Source organism: Mytilus galloprovincialis, chromosome 1 (assembly GCF_965363235.1).
Source record: "Mytilus galloprovincialis chromosome 1, xbMytGall1.hap1.1, whole genome shotgun sequence".
In the NCBI taxonomy this organism is placed as follows: domain Eukaryota; kingdom Metazoa; phylum Mollusca; class Bivalvia; order Mytilida; family Mytilidae; genus Mytilus; species Mytilus galloprovincialis.
This window is the reverse complement of record NC_134838.1, coordinates 92,543,499-92,564,747: the sequence shown is the minus strand read 5'-3', so window position 1 is coordinate 92,564,747 and position 21,249 is coordinate 92,543,499. Positions and strand designations below refer to the sequence as shown.

General features: G+C 31.0%; 1 protein-coding gene and 1 long non-coding RNA gene across 2 annotated transcripts in view; one reads left to right on the top strand and one right to left on the bottom strand.

Annotated features, from left to right (window-relative positions):
- Positions 1–181: 181 nt before the first annotated feature.
- LOC143044982 (uncharacterized) lies at positions 182–6,583 on the top strand. Its single transcript, XR_012968831.1, has 3 exons — positions 182–606; positions 4,984–5,136; positions 6,252–6,583. It is a non-coding gene; the product is annotated as an uncharacterized LOC143044982 (long non-coding RNA).
- Positions 6,584–8,816: 2,233 nt separating this feature from the next.
- Positions 8,817–21,249, bottom strand: part of LOC143044964 (ubiquitin-protein ligase E3C-like) — a 28,874-nt gene continuing 16,441 nt past the window's right edge. The window contains exons 11-24 of the mRNA XM_076217246.1: positions 20,295–20,381; positions 19,739–19,896; positions 19,009–19,223; positions 16,561–16,665; positions 15,984–16,068; positions 15,473–15,567; positions 14,848–14,989; positions 13,703–13,947; positions 13,321–13,445; positions 12,961–13,051; positions 12,176–12,274; positions 11,620–11,776; positions 10,970–11,100; positions 8,817–10,579 (exon numbers count right to left, since the gene is read on the bottom strand). Coding sequence (XP_076073361.1) covers positions 10,412–10,579; positions 10,970–11,100; positions 11,620–11,776; positions 12,176–12,274; positions 12,961–13,051; positions 13,321–13,445; positions 13,703–13,947; positions 14,848–14,989; positions 15,473–15,567; positions 15,984–16,068; positions 16,561–16,665; positions 19,009–19,223; positions 19,739–19,896; positions 20,295–20,381 — 1,903 coding nt within the window. The 3' untranslated portion in view covers positions 8,817–10,411. The remainder of the gene's footprint in view (positions 10,580–10,969; positions 11,101–11,619; positions 11,777–12,175; positions 12,275–12,960; positions 13,052–13,320; positions 13,446–13,702; positions 13,948–14,847; positions 14,990–15,472; positions 15,568–15,983; positions 16,069–16,560; positions 16,666–19,008; positions 19,224–19,738; positions 19,897–20,294; positions 20,382–21,249) is intronic.

Genomic DNA, 21,249 nt, shown 5'->3' with positions numbered 1-21,249 from the left:
TGCCTCTGTAGTATACACGTATCAAAAATGAACAAAACAACCCCAATATTAAAGAAAGGAAACAGTTAATGTAGCACAATACAAAAGCAACTATTTTTTTTTTTTCAAAATTTATTTTCAGCTGTTGTAACTTCAAAACTAATATTCCAAAACCATTCTAAAATTTCAAAGTTGACGCAGGTTTTAGTATTAACTATTAAAAGACTGAGTAGACATGCATGGCATGCACCCAACTTGAATTTCACTGCTGAAATTGTTTGTTGTTGCATAACCGTGTTGTCTGGTTGCTTGCTCGCTTATGTATCTATTCATTTTACTGATGTTGAAATAAAACTGTTATCATTTTTGTTTGTAAATTTGCAATTTCGATTTTAATTTAGATGCCATGGACGTTAAAGTGCAGTCCTTTCCTTTCAAAAATAATAGAAAAGGTTTCCTGTAGAATACAGACATTTCTAACTCTTTATCTATCAGCTTTAATGTTTGTGATAGCAGTATCTACAAATGAATGGTTTTTATGTGGAACCAAAGTGAAAACGGGCATATGGAATATATGTCTCTTCCAACCCACATCGAACCACTGGAAATGTGATTCCTTTAAATCTGGTAAGAAAAGGAATAAAATGAAAAAATCTGTTAGAAATGAATAAGAAAATGAAATGCAAATAGAACTATCAAAAAAAATAATGATGCCAGATATATTACCAGAACTGGAGAATTAAGCATAGATTGACCCTTTATGCGTCTGAAGCGCTTTTCTGGATTTACCTTAATCAGGCATAAGCAACTCTCAACCCCACTCCCCTCCCAAAAAAAAAACCCACTCAAACAATACAAAAAAAAACAAAACACAAAAAAAAAAAAAAAAAAAATCAACCAAGGATGTAAATACTTAACGAGGAACTATAAGATCAAACGAGACTTTGCCAAAATCAACCCACGGTCAACATTGACTAAAAGTAACAGCTGGAAGCGAAGTTTTTTTTTTTATTAGTTTCTAATTTTAAATCTATTAATGGAGAATTAAAGCAATGTGTGTTATAAATCTTCTTGTAAGTACGGAAAAACTGACTTGTGAGTTGATGGTAGATTTTCGGTGACTAACAGCGATACAGACACCGTCGTAAAATTAGAAATATAAAGCATTATACATTTGGTGCATCCTGAGACTACTATAACATAGTAGTCTCTGGTGCATCTAAAGCGTTTTTTTTTTATTATTCAACTTCATTCAGAATGCTCAATATGATATTAAGTTGGCAAACACAAAATGCATCGCTTCGTTACAAACTTATCAACAAGAGCGACCACACAGGAATGATCACATACCGAATTCTCCCAACAATGTTATGTCATAATATTGTTATGTAGTTAACTTCGACATTATTTTCAAAGAAAATCTTGTATTTACCCATTTTACTTATTTCAATTACACTATCACAACCTATAAAATTGAGATTGGAAATGGGGAATGTGCCAAAAAGACAACAACCCGACGGTCCGTGTAACACTTATCAATTTAAAGTTCTAAAAAGTTTTCAAATTTTAGATTTTTGGAAATTTGATAAAAGTTTTAAAATATCAAAATTCCAAATTGTTTTAAAGTTTTGAAATTTTGAAATTTTAACCAAATAATGAAAATATTAAAATTTTAAATATCGTTTTTAAATTTGATAGTTTAGAAATTTGATAAAACTTTTAACATATTAAACCTAATGTGCAATTTTGATTTTTTCACTTTTTGAAAGTTGGATTTTTAAAATTTTTTATTAAAATATCAAAAATAGAAAAGGGGCTAAAAAAAGAGGGGTACCTGTAAACACGGCTCTGATTATAATCATTCTTAGTTTGGAATAAATAGCACGAAATATATCAAATCATTTTTTATTACAAAATGAATAAAAAAAGAAGGTTTTTTTTATCAAACATATTAGCCATCACATGGGATAACATTTTAGGTTGTGCATCTATTAAAAAAAATATTCAAACCTATTTGAACCGGCATCAAATAAGTTGATTTAAATCTCTAATACAAGGTGAGAGTTTGAGACAAATATAATTCAGAGCTATTTGGTGTCCCAGTGCCAAACATTTAGAAGTAACAGTGAAAACTGACCAACTCGCAGTAGGCCAACTGACTAGTATTATTCGCCTTTTTGACGTTCCTGATGAAGGTAGATCCAGAAAAAGCGCTTCAGTCGCATGCAACTTACAACGTTTTGTTTTCTTTTTTATCAATTGCATTGCCTTTTATGATTGATATCAGTTCCAAGTACTGATACGGAAGGAATACTAAATCATTATGGTGTCGCAATGAACGTTGTGCTAGGCCTGCTTCAGCTGGTCCCTAGACAAATAAGTGTACTTGTTCAGTGATGATTCAGTGATAATAGACGTCCTACTAAACTCCAAAATATAACAATGAACTAAAAATAAAAATCCTACACGACTAAATAGGCCAGAGGCACCTGAATTGGGACAGGCGCACAGATGCAGCGGGGTTAAACATGTTTGTTAAGATCACAACCCTACCCCTCTACCTCTAACCAATATAAAATAATAAAAAAAAAAAACACACACTGCAATACGCACAGTAAAACGTTGTCTAAGGGAGCAACAATTCAACTTCAAAAATAGGGGTATGGTTGTTATGTCGAAGCGAAAAAAAAAGAAGAAAAAATCGCGCTAAGCGCTAATAATTTTATAAAGTTTTTCATCACTATTAATCAAATGATTTAGTTCAACACTATAAGGCATGGGGAACATCTGAATTCAAAATATTTTATTTTGTCCTATGCTTGCACAGAATATTTTTTCTTATCGAAATAGGGATAAGAATATTTTATGTACCATTATTGAAGCCCCTCGTGGAAGTATCCGGACAAGTTAAAAAAAGTGTCACCTTAGTGACAATATTTATATATCAGATTCCCAAAAAGATGAACATTTATCGCTGATATAAACTTTTGAAAATATTTTTCAAAATGCCGACACCTACAAAAGGATAGATAGATACAGCGGCAACTATTACATAAGTCTTTTGAAGACGAAACGCGCGTCTGGCGCAAATACAAAATTTACATCCTGTTATTTATCTACGATGAGTTTATGTAGCTACTTTATAACAGTATCCTAGCTCCAAGCTACTTATATTTGATCTTACTCTTAATTTCAGCATAAAAAAGATATCAAAAACCTCCCACATTCCAGACTAGCACAACGTTCATTGCGACATCATGAATTCAGTGTTCCTACCGTACCAATACTTAGATCATGAATTCAGTGTTCCTACCGTACCAATACTTAGATCATGAATTCAGTGTTCCTACCGTACCAATACTTAGATCATGAATTCAGTGTTCCTACCGTACCAATACTTAGAACTGAAATCATTGATACAAAGCAGTATTTATATGATCGTCAGGCAATCGATAAAAAATGAAAACAAAACGTTAAAAAATACGACCGAAGCGCTGTTCTGGATCTACCTTCTTCAGGAACACTCAAAGCTAAATATTTATGGCCAACCATTTATAAAGAACAGAAATAGTTGATTAAAACGTTAAAGATGAGATCGTTCAAAATGTACATGGAAGGATATATTCATCTGCCGACTTGATTGCAGAAAGTAAGAATTCGTAGAGCAAAACAGAAAAAAAAATTGAAATCAAATATAATACAACATGTATTGAGCCATTTTATTGCTTAAAGTTCAGTAGAAAATATATAAATACATATGATACTCAACCTAACCATACTATTTGACCTACTGCGAGTTGATCAGATTTTACTGTTACTCCCAAAATATTGGTGCTGGGAAAACTAGCAAGTAAAATGGTCATTTTAAATTGTTATTTGGATGGAGAGTTGTCTCATTGGCACTCACACCACATCTTCCTATATCCAATTATCAGAGCCGTGAGTCTTGTTTTAAAACGAATTTATTTTGTCATCCAATTTTTCCCCGCTTACAACTGTGACTCAACTGTCTGGCTGTGGTTTTATTTTAAACATTTACTTTTAAGTATCAGTATGTTTTCATTTTATTTTGTTTTGTTTCGTTTCGCTTTTATTTCGTTTTGCAGTTTACAGGTACCCCTCTTTTCGCCCCTTTTCTAGTTTTGATATCTTAATCAAAAATTTAAAAAATCAAACTTTCAAAAAGTGAAATAATCAAAATTGCACATAAGGTTTAGTATTTTTAAAGTTTGATCAAATTTCTAAACTATCAAATTTAAAAACGATATTAAGAATTTTAATATTTTAAATATTTGGTTGAAATTTCAAAATTTCAAAACTTATACACAATTTGGAAATTTGATATTTTAAAACTTTGATAAAAATTCTAAAAATCTAAAATTTCAAAACTTTTTAAAACTTTGAATTGATAAGTGTTACACGGACCCCCGACCATAGAGCAGACAACAGCAGAAGGTCACCAACAGGTATTCAATGCAACGAGAAATTCCCGCACCCGGAGGCGTCCTTCAGCTGGCCCCTAAACAAATATATATACTAGTTCAGTAATACCATACTAAACTCCAAATTATACACAAGAAACTAAAAGTTAAAATAATACAAGACTAACAAAGGCCAGAGGCTCCTGACTTGGGACACTGAGGCGCAAAAATGCGGCGGGGTTAAACATGTTTGTGAGATCTCAACCCTCCCCCTATACATCTAGCCAATGCAGAAAAGTAAACGCATAACAATACGCAAATTTAAAATTCAGTTCAAGAGAAGTCCGAGTCTGATGTCAGAAGATTTAAACAAAGAAAATAAACAAAATGACAATAATACATAAATAACATCAGACTACTAGTTTGTGTGCTGAAAGTTATCAAAATTATATATCTTAGAAATGTTTAGCTACTTATTGTTTTCTCTAAGATCGATAGAGAAAAACTTGTATTTATATACTATTTACAACCTAATGAATAATAAGCAATGTAAATATTTCTTTTCTTTTCTTTTTATCTCCAGATTTTGCAGTGGCTGTTCAGGCATTTTCGGTGATGTGTATTTTTGGATATGTTCTAACTGTAGTATTTCTGGTCATCTTTATAAAATGTCCAACCTCGACGTCTACGATGTTCTCTCTTACATTGTCGTTATGTTTGCTGTGTTTGAGTATAGGTAGGTAATTCAATGTTATATATTTATGGAATGTGAATTGGAAAAATCGATATTTTGTTTCCATGACGTGTAGGTATTTCTAGCGTTTAATCGCAGATTAGGATTAGGGTATCTTTTTCATTTGAACTCTGGTGAATTTTGGTTTCTTTGTCAATCATACCTCATCTCCTTATTTTATAAGCATAATTTTTTATTTGAAGACTGTCTTGAAAAAGCTGATTTGAATTCTGAGAAGACCCAAAAAGCATTTGAATTATACAGAAAGCTGGTTATTTATAGTATAAAAAGTCTTTTCTAAATCAACAACGTTTAGCATGATGAATAGTTGTGACATGACAATGAATAAAAGGAGACAGATGTAAACACCATTGAGACAGAAACCCAACAAAACCAAACAAATTGACATACACTGAACCATTCCGTACTATCATGAACCAGATGTAAACACCATTGAGACAGAAACCCAACAAAACCAAACAAATTGACATACACTGAACCATTCCGTACTATCATGAACCAGATGTAAACACCATTGAGACAGAAACCCAACAAAACCAAACAAATTGACATACACTGAACCATTCCGTACTATCATGAACCAGATGTAAACACCATTGAGACAGAAACCCAACAAAACTAAACAAATTGACATACACTGAACCATTCCGTACTATCATCAACTCAAAAGAACATGGAAATGCAACATCCTTATACTCCGAGAGCAATCGGTTTCACTCCATATGTTTTAAGGGTGTTCGTACTACACATCGCTTGCATTTTACAAATGTATGTCTTTGCAATTTGTTGATATACATTCGAGTGTTAATGCCTGGTCATGTCTATTTGGCTGTCTTTCCACAGTACTGGAATTCTTTCAACACATATGACAATAACAACATTCAAATAGCAATGACTCTCTTTTTATAAATTGTGTGCGTGTGAAGCTTTTTTTCTGGATTTAAAATCATCGGGCATCAATGCTAAAACGGCTCAAACACTGGAAAGCCAGTGATATGTACAAATACATGGAAACGTGAAGAGCTTGGTGACCTATAGGGACATACAAAGATTAGTAAAATTATCTATTTAATACCGTTCTTCCTTTTACATTCCAGCCTGTTTACAGATGATGACAATGATAGTGTATGCCATCAAGGTCAAAGACAGTATAATCGATGTTATCAGAATGAACTTCTCTCAACAAAATTCATCTATGTCATGGTCCTTTGGTTTAGCACTGATTTCTGTTGTCATGACAACTGTATCAGCCGTTCTTGCCTTCAGTGAGATAAGAAAAATAACCGGAGGAGACTCAAATGGGGTCACTGGTCCTGTCTGAGCATCAGATAACAGTTTATTTGCACTATGTTGTTTGAAATTTGCTTGCCAGAAATTTGTTATAAAATATATAGAGTGCAATGTTAAAAATATTAAAGATTGTTTTATATTTTTAGTTTTTTTGTTCAATAAAGAAGATATGTAGCAATTATTTTAAAGAAAAGTACAAGTGTGGACACAGATCAGTGTGGATAGTATGTTTGGATGTTTGACAGTGTTTCCTGACAAAAAGAGTTCTCTTGTGTTTTTTTAAAAGAAAAGTACCAGTATATATTCATGTAAAGCATTCATCATTACTGCAAATCTGAACCAAACATTCTATTTTGGTTCCATTAGCTTACCTTCTTCAAACAGTTAAGTGTTTCACTTGATACAACATCAACAATTTAGAACAAGATAGGTTACTCCTCAAATTCCCATAGAATAAAAACAGCTGTGTTTTCCCCAATTATTTTACTGCTGTACCTGTTCTATCTTTCGGTTACTGCAAACCTGAATATCGGTTCACTATCCCTAAATTTGAATTTCTGTTTTCCGTAATAGGCTTGTGACCTTGATATTTGACCTTGCATTTGAATAGGATACAGGTTTTGAGGGACCTTGACCTTTGACTTTGTAATCAAGGTACAAGTACTGGATGTTGTTGCATACAAGTAACTGATTCTCAGTGGTGCCTATAATCTTTGATATTCAGTTAGGAATCAAGGACTCCAATTTGTCCATCATTTGGAAAAATTTCATGAAGATTGGTAATTATTTATAATAATTTTCATTTGTTATTCAAAGTTTGGTTGCAATTGGACACTTTTAGTTTAATTGATTGAAATATTTGTTTGGTTCTGGTTCATTGAACACATACAATTTTGTTCTATTAATAACAACGGTGATACTAGTCATTCCACTGGGTCATAAGACAGCTTTTAAGGTAAACCTGTTTATATTAAAATAGCCAAATTAAGCCTTAGTCCTTTTCAAACCAGATGATTCTAAAGAGAATAAAACAAGTTTGCAATGGAAAATATAAAAGGTAAGAAAAAATATATGAAAAGTTCTAAAACTATGCATAGTTAATCTAGGTACCAACATCTATATCATAGAATTAAACATTCTATGAACATAGTTTTTCATAATCTATTATCTGCAGGACATTCATGTTCATACAATATATTGACTTAAGGGGGCTCGCGGGTCTAAGTAATTTTTTTTATTTAATATAGGATTTCGCTATATTTTTCTATAAAGGATCATTATCTTATACTTAATAGAAAAATGAAATAAAAAAATAGGGTCACCGTTAATTCACGCTCACAATCTGCTTTTGAAAAAAGCATACATTTTTGTAAATTTTTTCTGTTGAACTAATAGGAGAAATCGGTAATATCGAAATAAAAATAGAACTAAATTACAGAAATCGCTTAAATTTTACAATTATTTAGTTTATGTAAAGTTTATTGGAAAACAACAATAAAAAATATAGGTCATCGATGAGTTAAACAAGATATTTCAATTTTAACGCCGAAAAATGGTATTTTTGAACCAAAGGGAGATAATTTGGAGCTTTTTCAATAATATCTACATTTTAAAAGTCACCTGGGGTCAACACGAATTGATTTTTTGGAATGTTTTTTGTACCATATGATAAAGTAACAACTACTGAAGGTAATTAATAAAATTTGTAATGAAAAATAAATGTTTAATTTTTTTCTGAAAATCTTATACCTGCGAGCCTCCTTAACTATAAAATTTCAGGAATATTGGCTTTATTGTGGCTGTCATTTGTTAATGCTGGAGAAAGTTTGAGTATCAATAAAGAGTCCCTACCTTCTGCAAGAAAAGTGACAATCCAAGTCAATTAAGATAGGAGTCAAACATTCATTCCAGATTAAAACTCATAACCTCAGTATAAGTCTAGATAATCTCAACATTAATAACATCATCAGAGGTTATGGTATTAAATGATTGATACCATGCAACTAGAGGGCTCTGATCAGATCATTAACATATGTCTGATAAACTGTTTTGATCACAAATAAACAGTTCCAAGTCAGGAGTCTGTAATTCAGTGGGTGTGGTTTGTTGCTGTGCTACATATTTGTTTTTCATTCATATTTTGTACATAAATTAGGCAATTAGTTTTGTTTGTTTGAATTGTTTAACATTTGACATCTTGGGGGCTTTTACGGCTGACTATGCGGTATGGGATTTGCTCATTGTTGCATACGGTTACCTAATGTTGTTAATTTATGTGTCATTTGGTCTCTTATGGAGAGTTGTCTCATTTGCAATCATACCATATCTTCAAAAAGTACATTATTCAATTCAAGATAAAAAAAAATCTTCAATCACATTTTGTTCTTTTACTTTATTGAACATGTTTAAAATCCATCCAACAAAATACACAAATAATAGACTTAAAACATAATAAATAAAAGAAATGATTCTTAACTGTGTGGTAATATTTTCTTATAATAACTATCTGACTAAAATGTCCAAACAAATTCCGTACAGTAATCTTTAAATGTAATGAATATGCTTACATTTATCTATAAATAAATCTTAAATAACAGTCAAAAACAGTTTCACCAATTTTGACTACCTTTCTGGACATTTTTTAGAGTCATTTAGTGCATTGCTTTTAAAAGGAATAGTGCAGGGGAAATGCAAACAAAAAATCACATTTACTCTGTACCTTTCAAAGTGATGATAATTGCAGAATATAAATCATGTTTAAAACAAAATATCACAGTTTCTGTTTAAAGCATGTAATGAAAAAGAAAATTTCATTACCTGAAAATGAATAAAACAAGATGTGGGTAAAAAGTCATTGAGATTTCTAAAGGTCATCACTAATCAGGCCATTATTCAAAAGATCAAAAACATTTTTCCTTGAAAAAATAAGGTAAAACCTGGGACTATTATACTTGTCCCAGGTAAAAACATAGAACTTAACCAAATTTGAACATTCTTAGTAAAAGATATACCCAAGCTAGAATATATATCTATTTGCATTAATTGTTGACAAGCATAAAACCTTTATTTTGTCAGCACTGAGCAGTAAATATTTTCATACATGAAGTTTTCAAGTACAAGCTGACAATGTTTGATGAACTTTTCATTAAATAGTAAAAACGAAAAAAGTTAACTTTATAAATACTGAAAGACTTAACTTAAATATACATTAACAAATCTTACAGAAAAGGATAACATTTGTTAAATGTACAGTAATGAATAAATTACTAAACGGTATATCATGGTACATGTACCACCTAAATCCATAATTATTTAATGTCAATACATTCATAAATGGCTGAAATAACTGTAATAAGTTGGTTATTACATATAACTATCACAAACCAAGGTACATATATACATGTTATTTTGTTCATAGATAATTTCAGTATGTTATAATTGATACACATTTTTCTGTCTGCATGAAATGGATAAAGCAAAAAATGTTGAGAATAATACTGATATGATCATATTAAACTATTTAACAAGATCTGATTTTGTAATAAAACTCATTCAATGTTGTTTAGTTCTATACTCCTGAAAAGTCTTTACTCTGTAACAATAACATGAGAACTGGAATACTAAAACTGAAAATCAATGAATTTTTATTTTTTTATTTTTGAAACAGTCTTTTTATCAAAAGTAACAATGTATGAACCTTAGTTTTTCATAAATTCATCATTTTATACTCTATGTAGTAATGAGTTTGAATTACTTCCTGGTGTAAAAAGTCACCTCAATGTTTTTAATACAAAGAAAAGTAAATACACAGACTAAAAAGATTTGTTTTTACTCCTTTTAAGTTAAAAGTTAGTAATTTTTAAGAAACAACATCCCTAATATTGACAAAAACAAATCAGACATGAAGGCATATTTATATCTCATTACAGAATTCATAAATAATGTTTCCTAAACTGTGTGCTGTCAATCAACTCAATTCAAAACCAGCACCTGATTCAATGGCATACAGCAGTTTATTTTTGAGTGTTTCTTCATTGCCAAATTCTGGAAGTTTTAGGAGATTCATGCAGGTGCTTGCTGTTGGAAGACGTTCTTCACTTCCACCATGATGAACACAGAATGCTGGGTACAGGTCCTAGATAATATAAAATTTATTTTTTATCATACTGTATATAATTGTACAATGAAAACATAATGAACATAGGTTTATCTCTTTGCTATTGTAAGCTTTTAATCTTTTTGTTTTAAATATATATCATTTCATTAACAACAAACAATAAAAACTGTAAAAATTTGTAACAAAGTTCTGCAAGACACCTCTTGAATTCTATCTTGGTTTCTCTTCTTTGTGTGGTTGGTTGCTGTCTCATTGGCATATATTCAACTTACATGTCTGTTTCAGCACACTATCAAATTAAAACTATGATGATTTTCTACTATCATTCCCTTTGTATAAAGGCCGTTATTGTCCTAACTGATAAATATAAGCATTAACTGTACTTTTCCTGAATTATTTCACACTTACTTTAAATCCTAACAGTGGTGGTCTTGAACAACTAGTCACAAACTTTAATAGTTGTCTCTTTTGATGGTCTGTAAAACTTTCTACTGCTTCCCAAAACCACTTAATAATTCTGTGATCTGATGTGTAGCCTCCTAATAATAAACAATCATAACTCAATGATTGATTATTACTTGCTTAATATAATTTGAAATTCATGTCAAATTCGTTGATCATTTAACATTTAACTATAATACAACCTGGAATTAGGATGCAGTCACTCTTATATCAATTTATCATTCATACAAACAAAACAAAAAATCTACTAAATACAATAATTACTGTTTTACCCAATTCACAAAATTTAGTAAAAGTATCATCTATAACATGTTACAACATATGACAATATGATATTGAATTCTTGTGTACATCTATCTACTTTTTAGTAAAAACTTTCAGGAAGCAAACTGTTCCCACAGGTTCACTATAAAATGATTATACTTATTAGTTTTCATTAATTATTGCTCGACTAAGTCAATTCCATTCAATTTATACAGAAAACCTGATAGAGCAGCATATTTTAAATTAACTTTACATATAATATCATAATTTTAACATGTGTCTAAAAATATCATGTTTGAAATATAAGTTGTCTCCCCTTATTGAATATTTACCTGAATAGTTTGTGTGGTGTTTGAGATCTGCTATATCAACAGGAACAAGGGCGCCAGATATAAGAACTTGTAGTTCTTGATGGTCAAACATTCTTAACCATTCCAAGTTAATGAGATCAGCCATTCCTTGTCTGAATGCCGTACAATGTTGTCTTATCTAAATATAAACAAAGTTCTCTTTACAGATGGCAGTTTTTGTGACTTACAAGTTTTTTTTATGACACAAGGTTTTGATCAGTGCAATTAAAAAAACTGTATTTTTTGGAGCATTTTATTAGTTATTCAATGTTTTACAATTGATTATTCTTTGAAAATCAACAGAAACTAAAATATTTTCAAGATCTCCATCAACATTTTTGGACTTTTTGTTATAAAGCATATTGAAATAAAATCATCTAACTATTGTTCTTCTCATTTGATAGATTTTCACTCATTGAAACAATTTCTCATGACTTAATGACTAAAAAAAGTTACTTGCTTGAATATTTAATGTAAAAAAAATCTTGTATATCGCTTACATAAGCAATAGTGTATAGGAACATTTCAATAAACATACCTGTTTGTTTATTTTATAATCTGCCATTAAGTGAATGTATTCAATTTTGTTGTTGTTGTTTACAGCTATATCACGACCACCAGGTTTTAATTCTTCTATCTGAAATTCACAAATATAAGATTCATTAAATCAAAACCATACCTTCTTTTACATACAGCAAGACATTTTTAAGTTTATGATTCAAAGAACTTTTCCTACTATCCTCATTAGGAGATATCCTTCTTCAAACTTTTGTTTTCAACTTAACCTTCAAGCAATTATTAAGATGTGGATAGCAATAACAGATTAACACTTTACTAGAATTTCATAGATTTTTTTTTACATCTACCTTATATATCTAACCTTTCTAAAAACATCATTTTATTGACTCTATTTTGGGTATACAAATGTATAGTTATGTATTTTACAATAAATAATCAAATCAATCCAAGTGAATATAAACTAATTGTTAAACAAACATGTCTAGGAACATGGGTAAACTGGTATGGAAATATTGAAAAAAATAGTCTTTTTTTTATTCAGGCTTTCCATTTTTTATTTAAATGAAATGTATGAAAGTAACAACACTTCATGAGCATTATACATGGATCCTTTCTGTTTTACTTATTTTAAAATAAAAGAATGTTCCCAAGAAAATCTTTGAATATTCAGTAAGTCATAAAAGTTTACATAAGGCTGTCAAGTCTGTTATACTATCTAAACCAAGTATGACACAAGAACTATGACTTCTAGACTTAAAAAAATAATAAATTCCTAGAACAAAACATAATTCATGGAACACTCACTTTAGTTTGCCCAAAATCATTGTTGACCACTGAGAAATCTAAGCCCAAGTCTGCTACATCACCATCATAAGTCTTCAGCGATAACAAATTTCTGTAAAATACATGATATATTGAATTTGAATCATTTAAGCCATTAGAAATAATGAGTTTCTGCCTGCATCTTGTAATAAAGTTTTATGCTATTTATTATAAAACTGATCACATATTAAATTGCCGATTAGAAGCAACTTACAAATTACAACTTCTTTTCTGCTAAAACTTTTAAAGGCAAGGCAGAAAAAGACTAAAATACAAAATAATTTGAGTACTAAAGAATCAATACTTAAGATCTCTCATCAACAATTATAATATTCTACATACTTGTACATTTCTGGATCTAATGAAGCTAGATGGTGAATGTCAAGGTCGCCACCATGTCGACTTAAAATCTTCGACAGAAAGAAACTAGCAAATGGAATCTCTACTAACATGTTTTCATATATAGCCTGGAATACAATTTAGAGTATGTTAGAATATAACAATCTGCATTTAATCTGAAAATTACCTCAATATATTTCATTAAAAAAATATTTTAATTCATTTTTTTTGTCTTTGTAATTTCTCATCTTATAGTGTTTAAAACGAATTTCAATTTTAAAGTGAGCTATCTAAATATAGTATTGTCTTACAACTAATTTGATTGTATTTATTGTCAAGTCTCTGAAAAAAAATTACACATGGAAAATATCTTGTTGAAGAATACCTTTCCTAACATCCTTCCTAGGAAAAAATAATGCTGTGTGAAGTTATCCATCAACAATGCTGCTTGTGGATTAGGGTATAATAATCTGTCTGTCGTACTCAGGAATAGACCTCTGTTAGGATCAAATCCTGTCTTTAACAACTCTGATAAAAACTCCCTAAATATACCTCCACCATCAATACCAGCCTCATCCAGACCGGCAGCATTTACTAACTGTACTCTCATCTTCAGCTTTAGGTTTGGTTCTACAATATAATATTATAATTTAATGTATTAGAATTTTTCAAAAGAATACACAAAACTTAGTTTAATCCTGCTGCATTCTGTATGTCTGTGTCTGACCCAAGTCAGGAGCCTGTAATTCAGTGGTTGTCGTTTGTTGATGTGTTGCATATTTGTCTTTCGTATTTTTTTTTAACATAAATAAGGCCGTTAGTTTTCTAGTTTGAGTTGTTTTACATTAGTCATTCCAGGGCCTTTTATATAGCTGACTATGCAGTATGGGCTTTGCTCATTGTTGAAGGTCAATTTTTGTGTCATTGGTCTCATGTGGAGAGTTGTCGCCTTTGGCAATCATACCACATCTTCTTTTTTATATTTAGTGATTGGTAAACATTGTTCTTAAAATCTGATGCCAAACAAATAATTTTATTGATGCTTCAATACATGAATTATTTTGATATCAAGGTATAAATATTGTAAATAGGAGTACTGCATTGTAACTCAATAGCATGATATCAAGGTATAAATATTGTAAATAGGAGTACTGCATTGTAACTCAATAGCATGATATCAAGGTATAAATATTGTAAATAGGAGTACTGCATTGTAACTCAATAGCATAGGATATGTGTAAGCAGATAGAGTACTGCATTGTAACTCAATAGCATGATATCATGGTATAAATATTGTAAATAGGAGTACTGCATTGTAACTCAATAGCATGATATCATGGTATAAATATTGTAAATAGGAGTACTGCAAGTGTATAACTCAATAGCATAGGATAGGTGTAAGTAGATAGTGAATATAAACTCAAAACTGTTCATAAGGTACTGATGAATGGATTGAACGAATGTTTTTTCTTAAAGTCAAGTGGCAAATATTTGAATAGCAGCTCTCAAACAATATAAAATAACACCAACCATTTTCTGGTGAGAGTTTGTCAAATGCATCTTCATAGATATAATTTCTCCTGATCATTACACTGATTGCAGGACCGGACAGGAAGTGGTGTCTATCTCCCTGGTTTTCTTCTCTGTCATTCTGAATCAACTTTTGTAATATCTGTAATAGGAAATATCAATTAAATGTAATGACCTTACAGGTTACTAGAAAAAGGCATTTGATCAATGATTACATATTTGAAAGTTTCCTACAAGAATCCTGTATTAACATCTGAAACATTATGAACAAATAAAACTGTTCAGTAATACTTCCACTTTTAAGATTTCAGTTAACAGTAAATTGATGAGCAAAGAACATAAGCAATTATTAATTTATCATTATTATTTTAGTTAATTTCTTCTGTTACCTATTCTAACATCTGACTATGCCTATTGCTATGTGTTTCTTTATTTTACATTGGTTAGAGGTAAAGGGGAGGGTTGAGTTCTAAAAAACCCGCTGCATTTATGCACATGTCCCAAGGCAGGAAATTATAGCCTTTTGTAGTCTTGTGTTTTTTTTTAATTTTAGTCCATTTATATGTTTCAGATTTTAATCTTTTTCATCTTTAAAAAATGAATTGACAAAGCAGCAATGCCATACCTTGACACGTTCTGCAAATGAGACAACAAATGGTAATTCTGTGAGTATGACAAGGTTCTTTACATCAGTGTTAGAAAGTGGAGGTCCATCATCATCTAAATATAATTTAAGGTTAGAATATATGTCAACAATAAAAACAAAAGTAAGCAATGATAAATCAGCATCTTGAATAACACATATATGATGGGTATTTCTTTTTAAAGTACATATTTGAAAAGGACATTTCATATAGTAAGCTTTTTTCTTTTGGTCAATCCCCTTTACAGAGAAATGAAATAAATAGTGTTGTAATAACTAAGTTAATCCCATCCATTTTATTTTATATTTTAACTAGCATCTAGGGAAATTACATAAATAAATAAAAACAGTTGCAACGTTTGTATCAATAAGACTATAGAACTAATAAAAAATATATTGAAGAAATTATCAATTTATCTGAATTATTTAATTTAACTTAAGAGAATCTTGGGTCAACTTTAAAAGAGACAGCAACCATTTTTTAATGACTTACCAATTTTTACTTTTGTCAATGACCTCATTGTACCAAAAGGTCTTCTTGTGAAGACTGAACCTTGTGCTCTGTAAATTTGAGATGGCTGAAAAGATAACAACTAAAACATTAAAAATGTTACTTGTAAAGAAAATACTATACAAGATGTTCATTAAGAAATAATACTAGAAACAATTTTTGGTGATATTTTATTTTAGTCATGAAATCAAATAAAAAATACAGCAATTTTTCCATTTGTAAAGCGACATAACTCTAGAACATTTAATGTGACGCCAACAAAATTCAAACTTAATCTGTGTTTTAAGGTAATAATCATTGTGTATAAGTTCCATAACATTTGGATAAGTCAAACTAAAGTTAGAGAACGGAAAAATATCCTTGTCTCATGGGTTTTGTTCTATTAAGATAAGAATTCATAACAACATCACGATTTCCGTTGAAATAGCATGCATAGTTCAAAAACATATGACGTATGAAAACATATGATCTGACCATACTTTGGGATGTACGGACATAAGGAATGACGTACAGATGGACAAGGGTAAAACTTAGTGCCCCATCACAACGGTTATCTTACCTTATCAGCCTGTATATGTACTCTGTCAGATAACCACATTTGTCTAGGACAAAAAGATCGCCTGGCATCTCTGATATAGATTTGTCGTACTAATGTTGCTATCACCTATAATATAAACAAACATTCAGTAATTTTGTAAACTGTAAAAGTCCTACATACACAATATTCAATATTGTTTTGGCTGGTCTGGTTACCCCAATATAAAAGCATAATATTATTCAATAACAAATAAAAACAAGAATGTGTCCATAGTACACAGATGCCCCACTTGCACTATCATTTTCTGTGTTTAGTGAACTGTGAAATTGGGGTAAAAACTCTAATTTGGCATTTAAATTAGAAAGATCATATCACAGGGAACATGTATACTAAGTTTCAAGTTGATTGGACTTAAACTCCATCAAAAACTACCTTGACCAAAAACTTTAACCTGAAATTTGCACTATCATTTTCTATGTTCAGTGAACCGTGAAATTGGGGTCAAAACACTAATTTGGCATTAAAATAAAAAAGATCATATCATAGGGCACATGTGTACTGAGTTTCAAGTTGATTGGACTTCAACTTCATCAAAAACTACCTTGATCAAAAACTTTAACCGGAAGCGGGATGAACAGACAAGAGGACAGACGAACGAACTGACGCACAGACCAGAAAACATAATGCCCCTTTACTATCGTAGGTGGTATCGTAGGTGGGGCATGAAAACCAACTCATATTTTTCACCTAAATGTTTCTTTCAATGTAATTTTATTGCATTTTGAGGTATAAAAGAAACTTTAAAATGACCACTATATAACCTTGATCCCAGAATTAAACATATAAGTTCTCCTTGTTCAGTTGCCTAAGATAATAACATCATTTCGGCAAGTTTTCATTAAAAGAATTTTACTTGGTCTACATAAACTGTAGGTTTTGATGTCGAAAATTTAGTATACCTTGTAGTACATGTATAAATAAGTTGGGCGTAACGCAGAACAGCCAGTTTTATGTATTTATGGGATTAGCCTTTAGGTAGTTGTCTCATTGGCAATCATACCACATCTTCTTTTTTTATATATACTGTGATTATACTGGTTGACGATATATAGGTCATCACATTAGAATTTTAAAAATTTCATGAAAATCAGATATGAAAAACTTTATTATAACAATAACTTTGTTTTTTACTTTGCGATCTTACATAAAACATTTAAGGAAACTATCAAATAGTTCTATATGGATCCTTACTATTGATGAAATGCTGTATATAATACTGTTATAGGACCAACTAGATATCATTGAGATGGGAGCCATCTCTGTGTGCCCAGCTGTGAATAATGTGCATTAAAAAATTGTATCTTTACCATAGGACATGGGTTTGTCAACTGAAATCAAAGTTTTTGACCTTGACCTTTGACCTAGGAAGTTGTAAATAAATTATGACACACCCTTTGGTGTTGGTTCATAAACATGTCAAGTATAAACTTTGAAATGATAACGGTTCTCAAGATATAGAGTGGACACGATCTTTACCATAGGACATGGGGTTGTCAACTGAAACCAAAGTTTTTGACCTTGACCTTTGACCTAGGAAGTTGCACATAAATTATGACACACCCTTTGGTGTTGGTTTATATACATGTCAAGTATAAACTTTGAAATGATAACGGTTCTCAAGATATAGAGCGGACACGATCTTTACCATAGGACATGGAGTTGTCAACTGAAACCAAAGTTTTTGACCTTGACCTTTGACCTAGGAAGTTGTACATAAATTATGACATACCCTCTTATATTGGTTTATATACATTTCAGGTATAAACTTTAAAATGATAACGGTTCTCAAGATATAGAGCGGACACAATCTTTACCATACGACATGGGGTTGTCAACTGAAACCAAAGTTTTTGACCTTGAACTTTGCCCTAGGCAGTCGTTCATAAATTATGACACACCCTCTGGTGTTGGTTCATATACATGTCAAGTATAAACTTTGAAATCATAACGGTTCTCAAGATATAGAGCGGACACGATCTTCACCACAGGACACAGGGTTGTCAACTGAAACCAAAGTTTTTTTACCTTGACCTTTAACCTAGGAAGTTGTACATACATCATGACACGCCCTCTGGTGGTGGTTAATAAACATGTAAAGTATAAAGTATGAAATCATAATGGTTCTCTAGATATGGAGCGGACACAAAGTTAAAGTGTTACGGATGGACGGACGGACGGACGGACTGATCACTATAGGGCGACCCGCCTAAAGGCGGGGCCGTAATTATCACAGAACTCATTAATAGATTTGTTACCAGTCAAATCATATATAGAAAAAACAAACCTTTCACACATAGGTATACACATGTACATAAAATTGAGAATGGAAATGGGGAATTTGTCAAAGAGACAACAATCAGACCAAAGACCACATAAGAGCCGAAGACCATTAATCATATATCTATTCACCTTGAATAAATAAGCCCATCTTCTGGTTTCTTCATCTCTAGATTGTTTGGTGACATCTCTGACACCTGTGATTCTTAGAGCTTCTTTATAATCATCAGTGATCATTGGTTTGGCATCAGGATGGGCTAGCTCTATAATTCCTAAACAGGAATCTCTTAACATCAATATCATTGGTACTAACTCATCCAGAGAAAAGGGCATACTATTGGTTTTATCTGAAAATTAACAAACAAAAAAATCAAATACTGAGAATTTTACATTTTTTAAAGTGTTGTGTGTCATTTTCCAAGTTAAAAGTTGTTCAAACTATCAACAAATAATGTGATTCTTGAGACTTGTAAAATAAGTAAATGATAACTTAGATTAGTTCACAGTCATCCTATATGATTAAAACATTTTCAATCTAAGAATGCCAATCTTTCTCTAAATTTTGCATGCATAGAAAACAACTTCAGTCTTTGTTCCTCTCCAATTCAGACAAGGCCACTGACTCAAAAATAAGAAGGCAGTAATACTCAAAATTGTAAACCATATAGTTTGTACTTTGTAGTCTATTTTTTTTTAATTCACCACACCAACAGTTTATCAAGAACAATTTAGAGCTTGACATATGCATATGGCTCAAATACAGTATTGTCTACTGTTAAACCCAAGATGTCTTTTTGATAAAGTTATATTGCTGTTTATTTGAAATATACCTCACATCTCCACTTATTCATATTTAACCTACCATTGAATGTTTCTCCATAGAAATCAGCGTCATGTAATGTATACAGAGAATGACTAAACATGGAACAAAACACTGACAACATTGGTACTATACGATTAATATCCTCTTCTGACATCTGTAATCCTCTAGATAACGTTTGTAATAATGTTGTTTCAGTTCTGTAATATACACAATCAAATTTGAAATACATCTATGGTTTACTTATGACTATAAATATCAAAAAAAAAATTTCTAAATTTTTTAATAGTGTACAAAACTACTCAAAATATGTTCATAAAATTTCAAAGAACTTATTTCCCTCTTAAAGATCTGTAATAATGTGTCATTCCGTTCTTTCATACCATTAATTCCATTAAGTTCACATCAACAAGGTTAGCCAAGAATTTTGATAGCTGGACTCTGCAGCAGTAATCAACGATTAATGTGTTGATTTCTCATGTGACAATCAACATTTTAATAGTTAAGACTATTGTAAAATATGGCATCTTCACTTTCCTATTCAACATATTCACAGTTTTAGTCAGAAAGCTTTGGTGATTAATATATTATACCATACCTTGTAACAGATACAATAGACATAGAGACACAGGTATACCACAACTTCACCATGAACTCTCTGTTGAATGCTAAACTGTATAAAAGTCTAAAAAAAACATCATTCATAATTTATAGATGTTTATTATAACAAATATTTGTATAAAAGGAAATTATCTGGTAATCACCTTATTTTTGCAGAAACTCTTTTATGTGTTTAGTACATTATAGCCTACTTTGCTGCAATTTATTTTCACCGTATTCCAATTTTGTAGATGCATTCCTACTAGGAAAGATAAAAATTTGACATATTCAAGACAATCTATATTCAGCCTATTTCTTACCAATCAAGTTGCGTAAATAAATTGCAAGCTTAGGCCACACCAATTTAATTCCTTGTTCGACGGACCCACCCACACCTTTTTTTTTCAAAACAGAATTTTTTTATTTTTCTTATAATCCCGCTTCCCACATCCGGAAATGTAATCATTTCCCACACCGTTTTTTTGTAAATATTATAAAAAAATATCACCATTTGTTTTTAAAATCACAGTCTAACCTTAATACAACGATTTTAAACCTATAAGCACCCCACCACACTGTGTAAATATCTGTGAGAATATTTGGTTAAGCATCAAACCAATTTATCCCACGTGGGAGTGCTGCGATATAAAATATAACAGCAGAAATACCTGTACAGTACAATACATCAGTTTCTTTCCCCCTTACTAATATTCCCTATCAAAAATGTTCGTTGTAAAAATAAAATACAAAGAACTTCTGAAGGATTTGCATCAACTGCAATTATATTGTATGCTGGCGAAAAGAAACTATTTATAGCCTCTGCATGTTTATGCACCTGTCCTGATTTATTCAGGGGCCTGTCGTTCAGCAGTTATCGTATGTTGATGTGGTTCATTGGTATTTTCCCATTTGTATATATAAATTAGATTGTTGGTTTTCCTGTTCAACTTTGA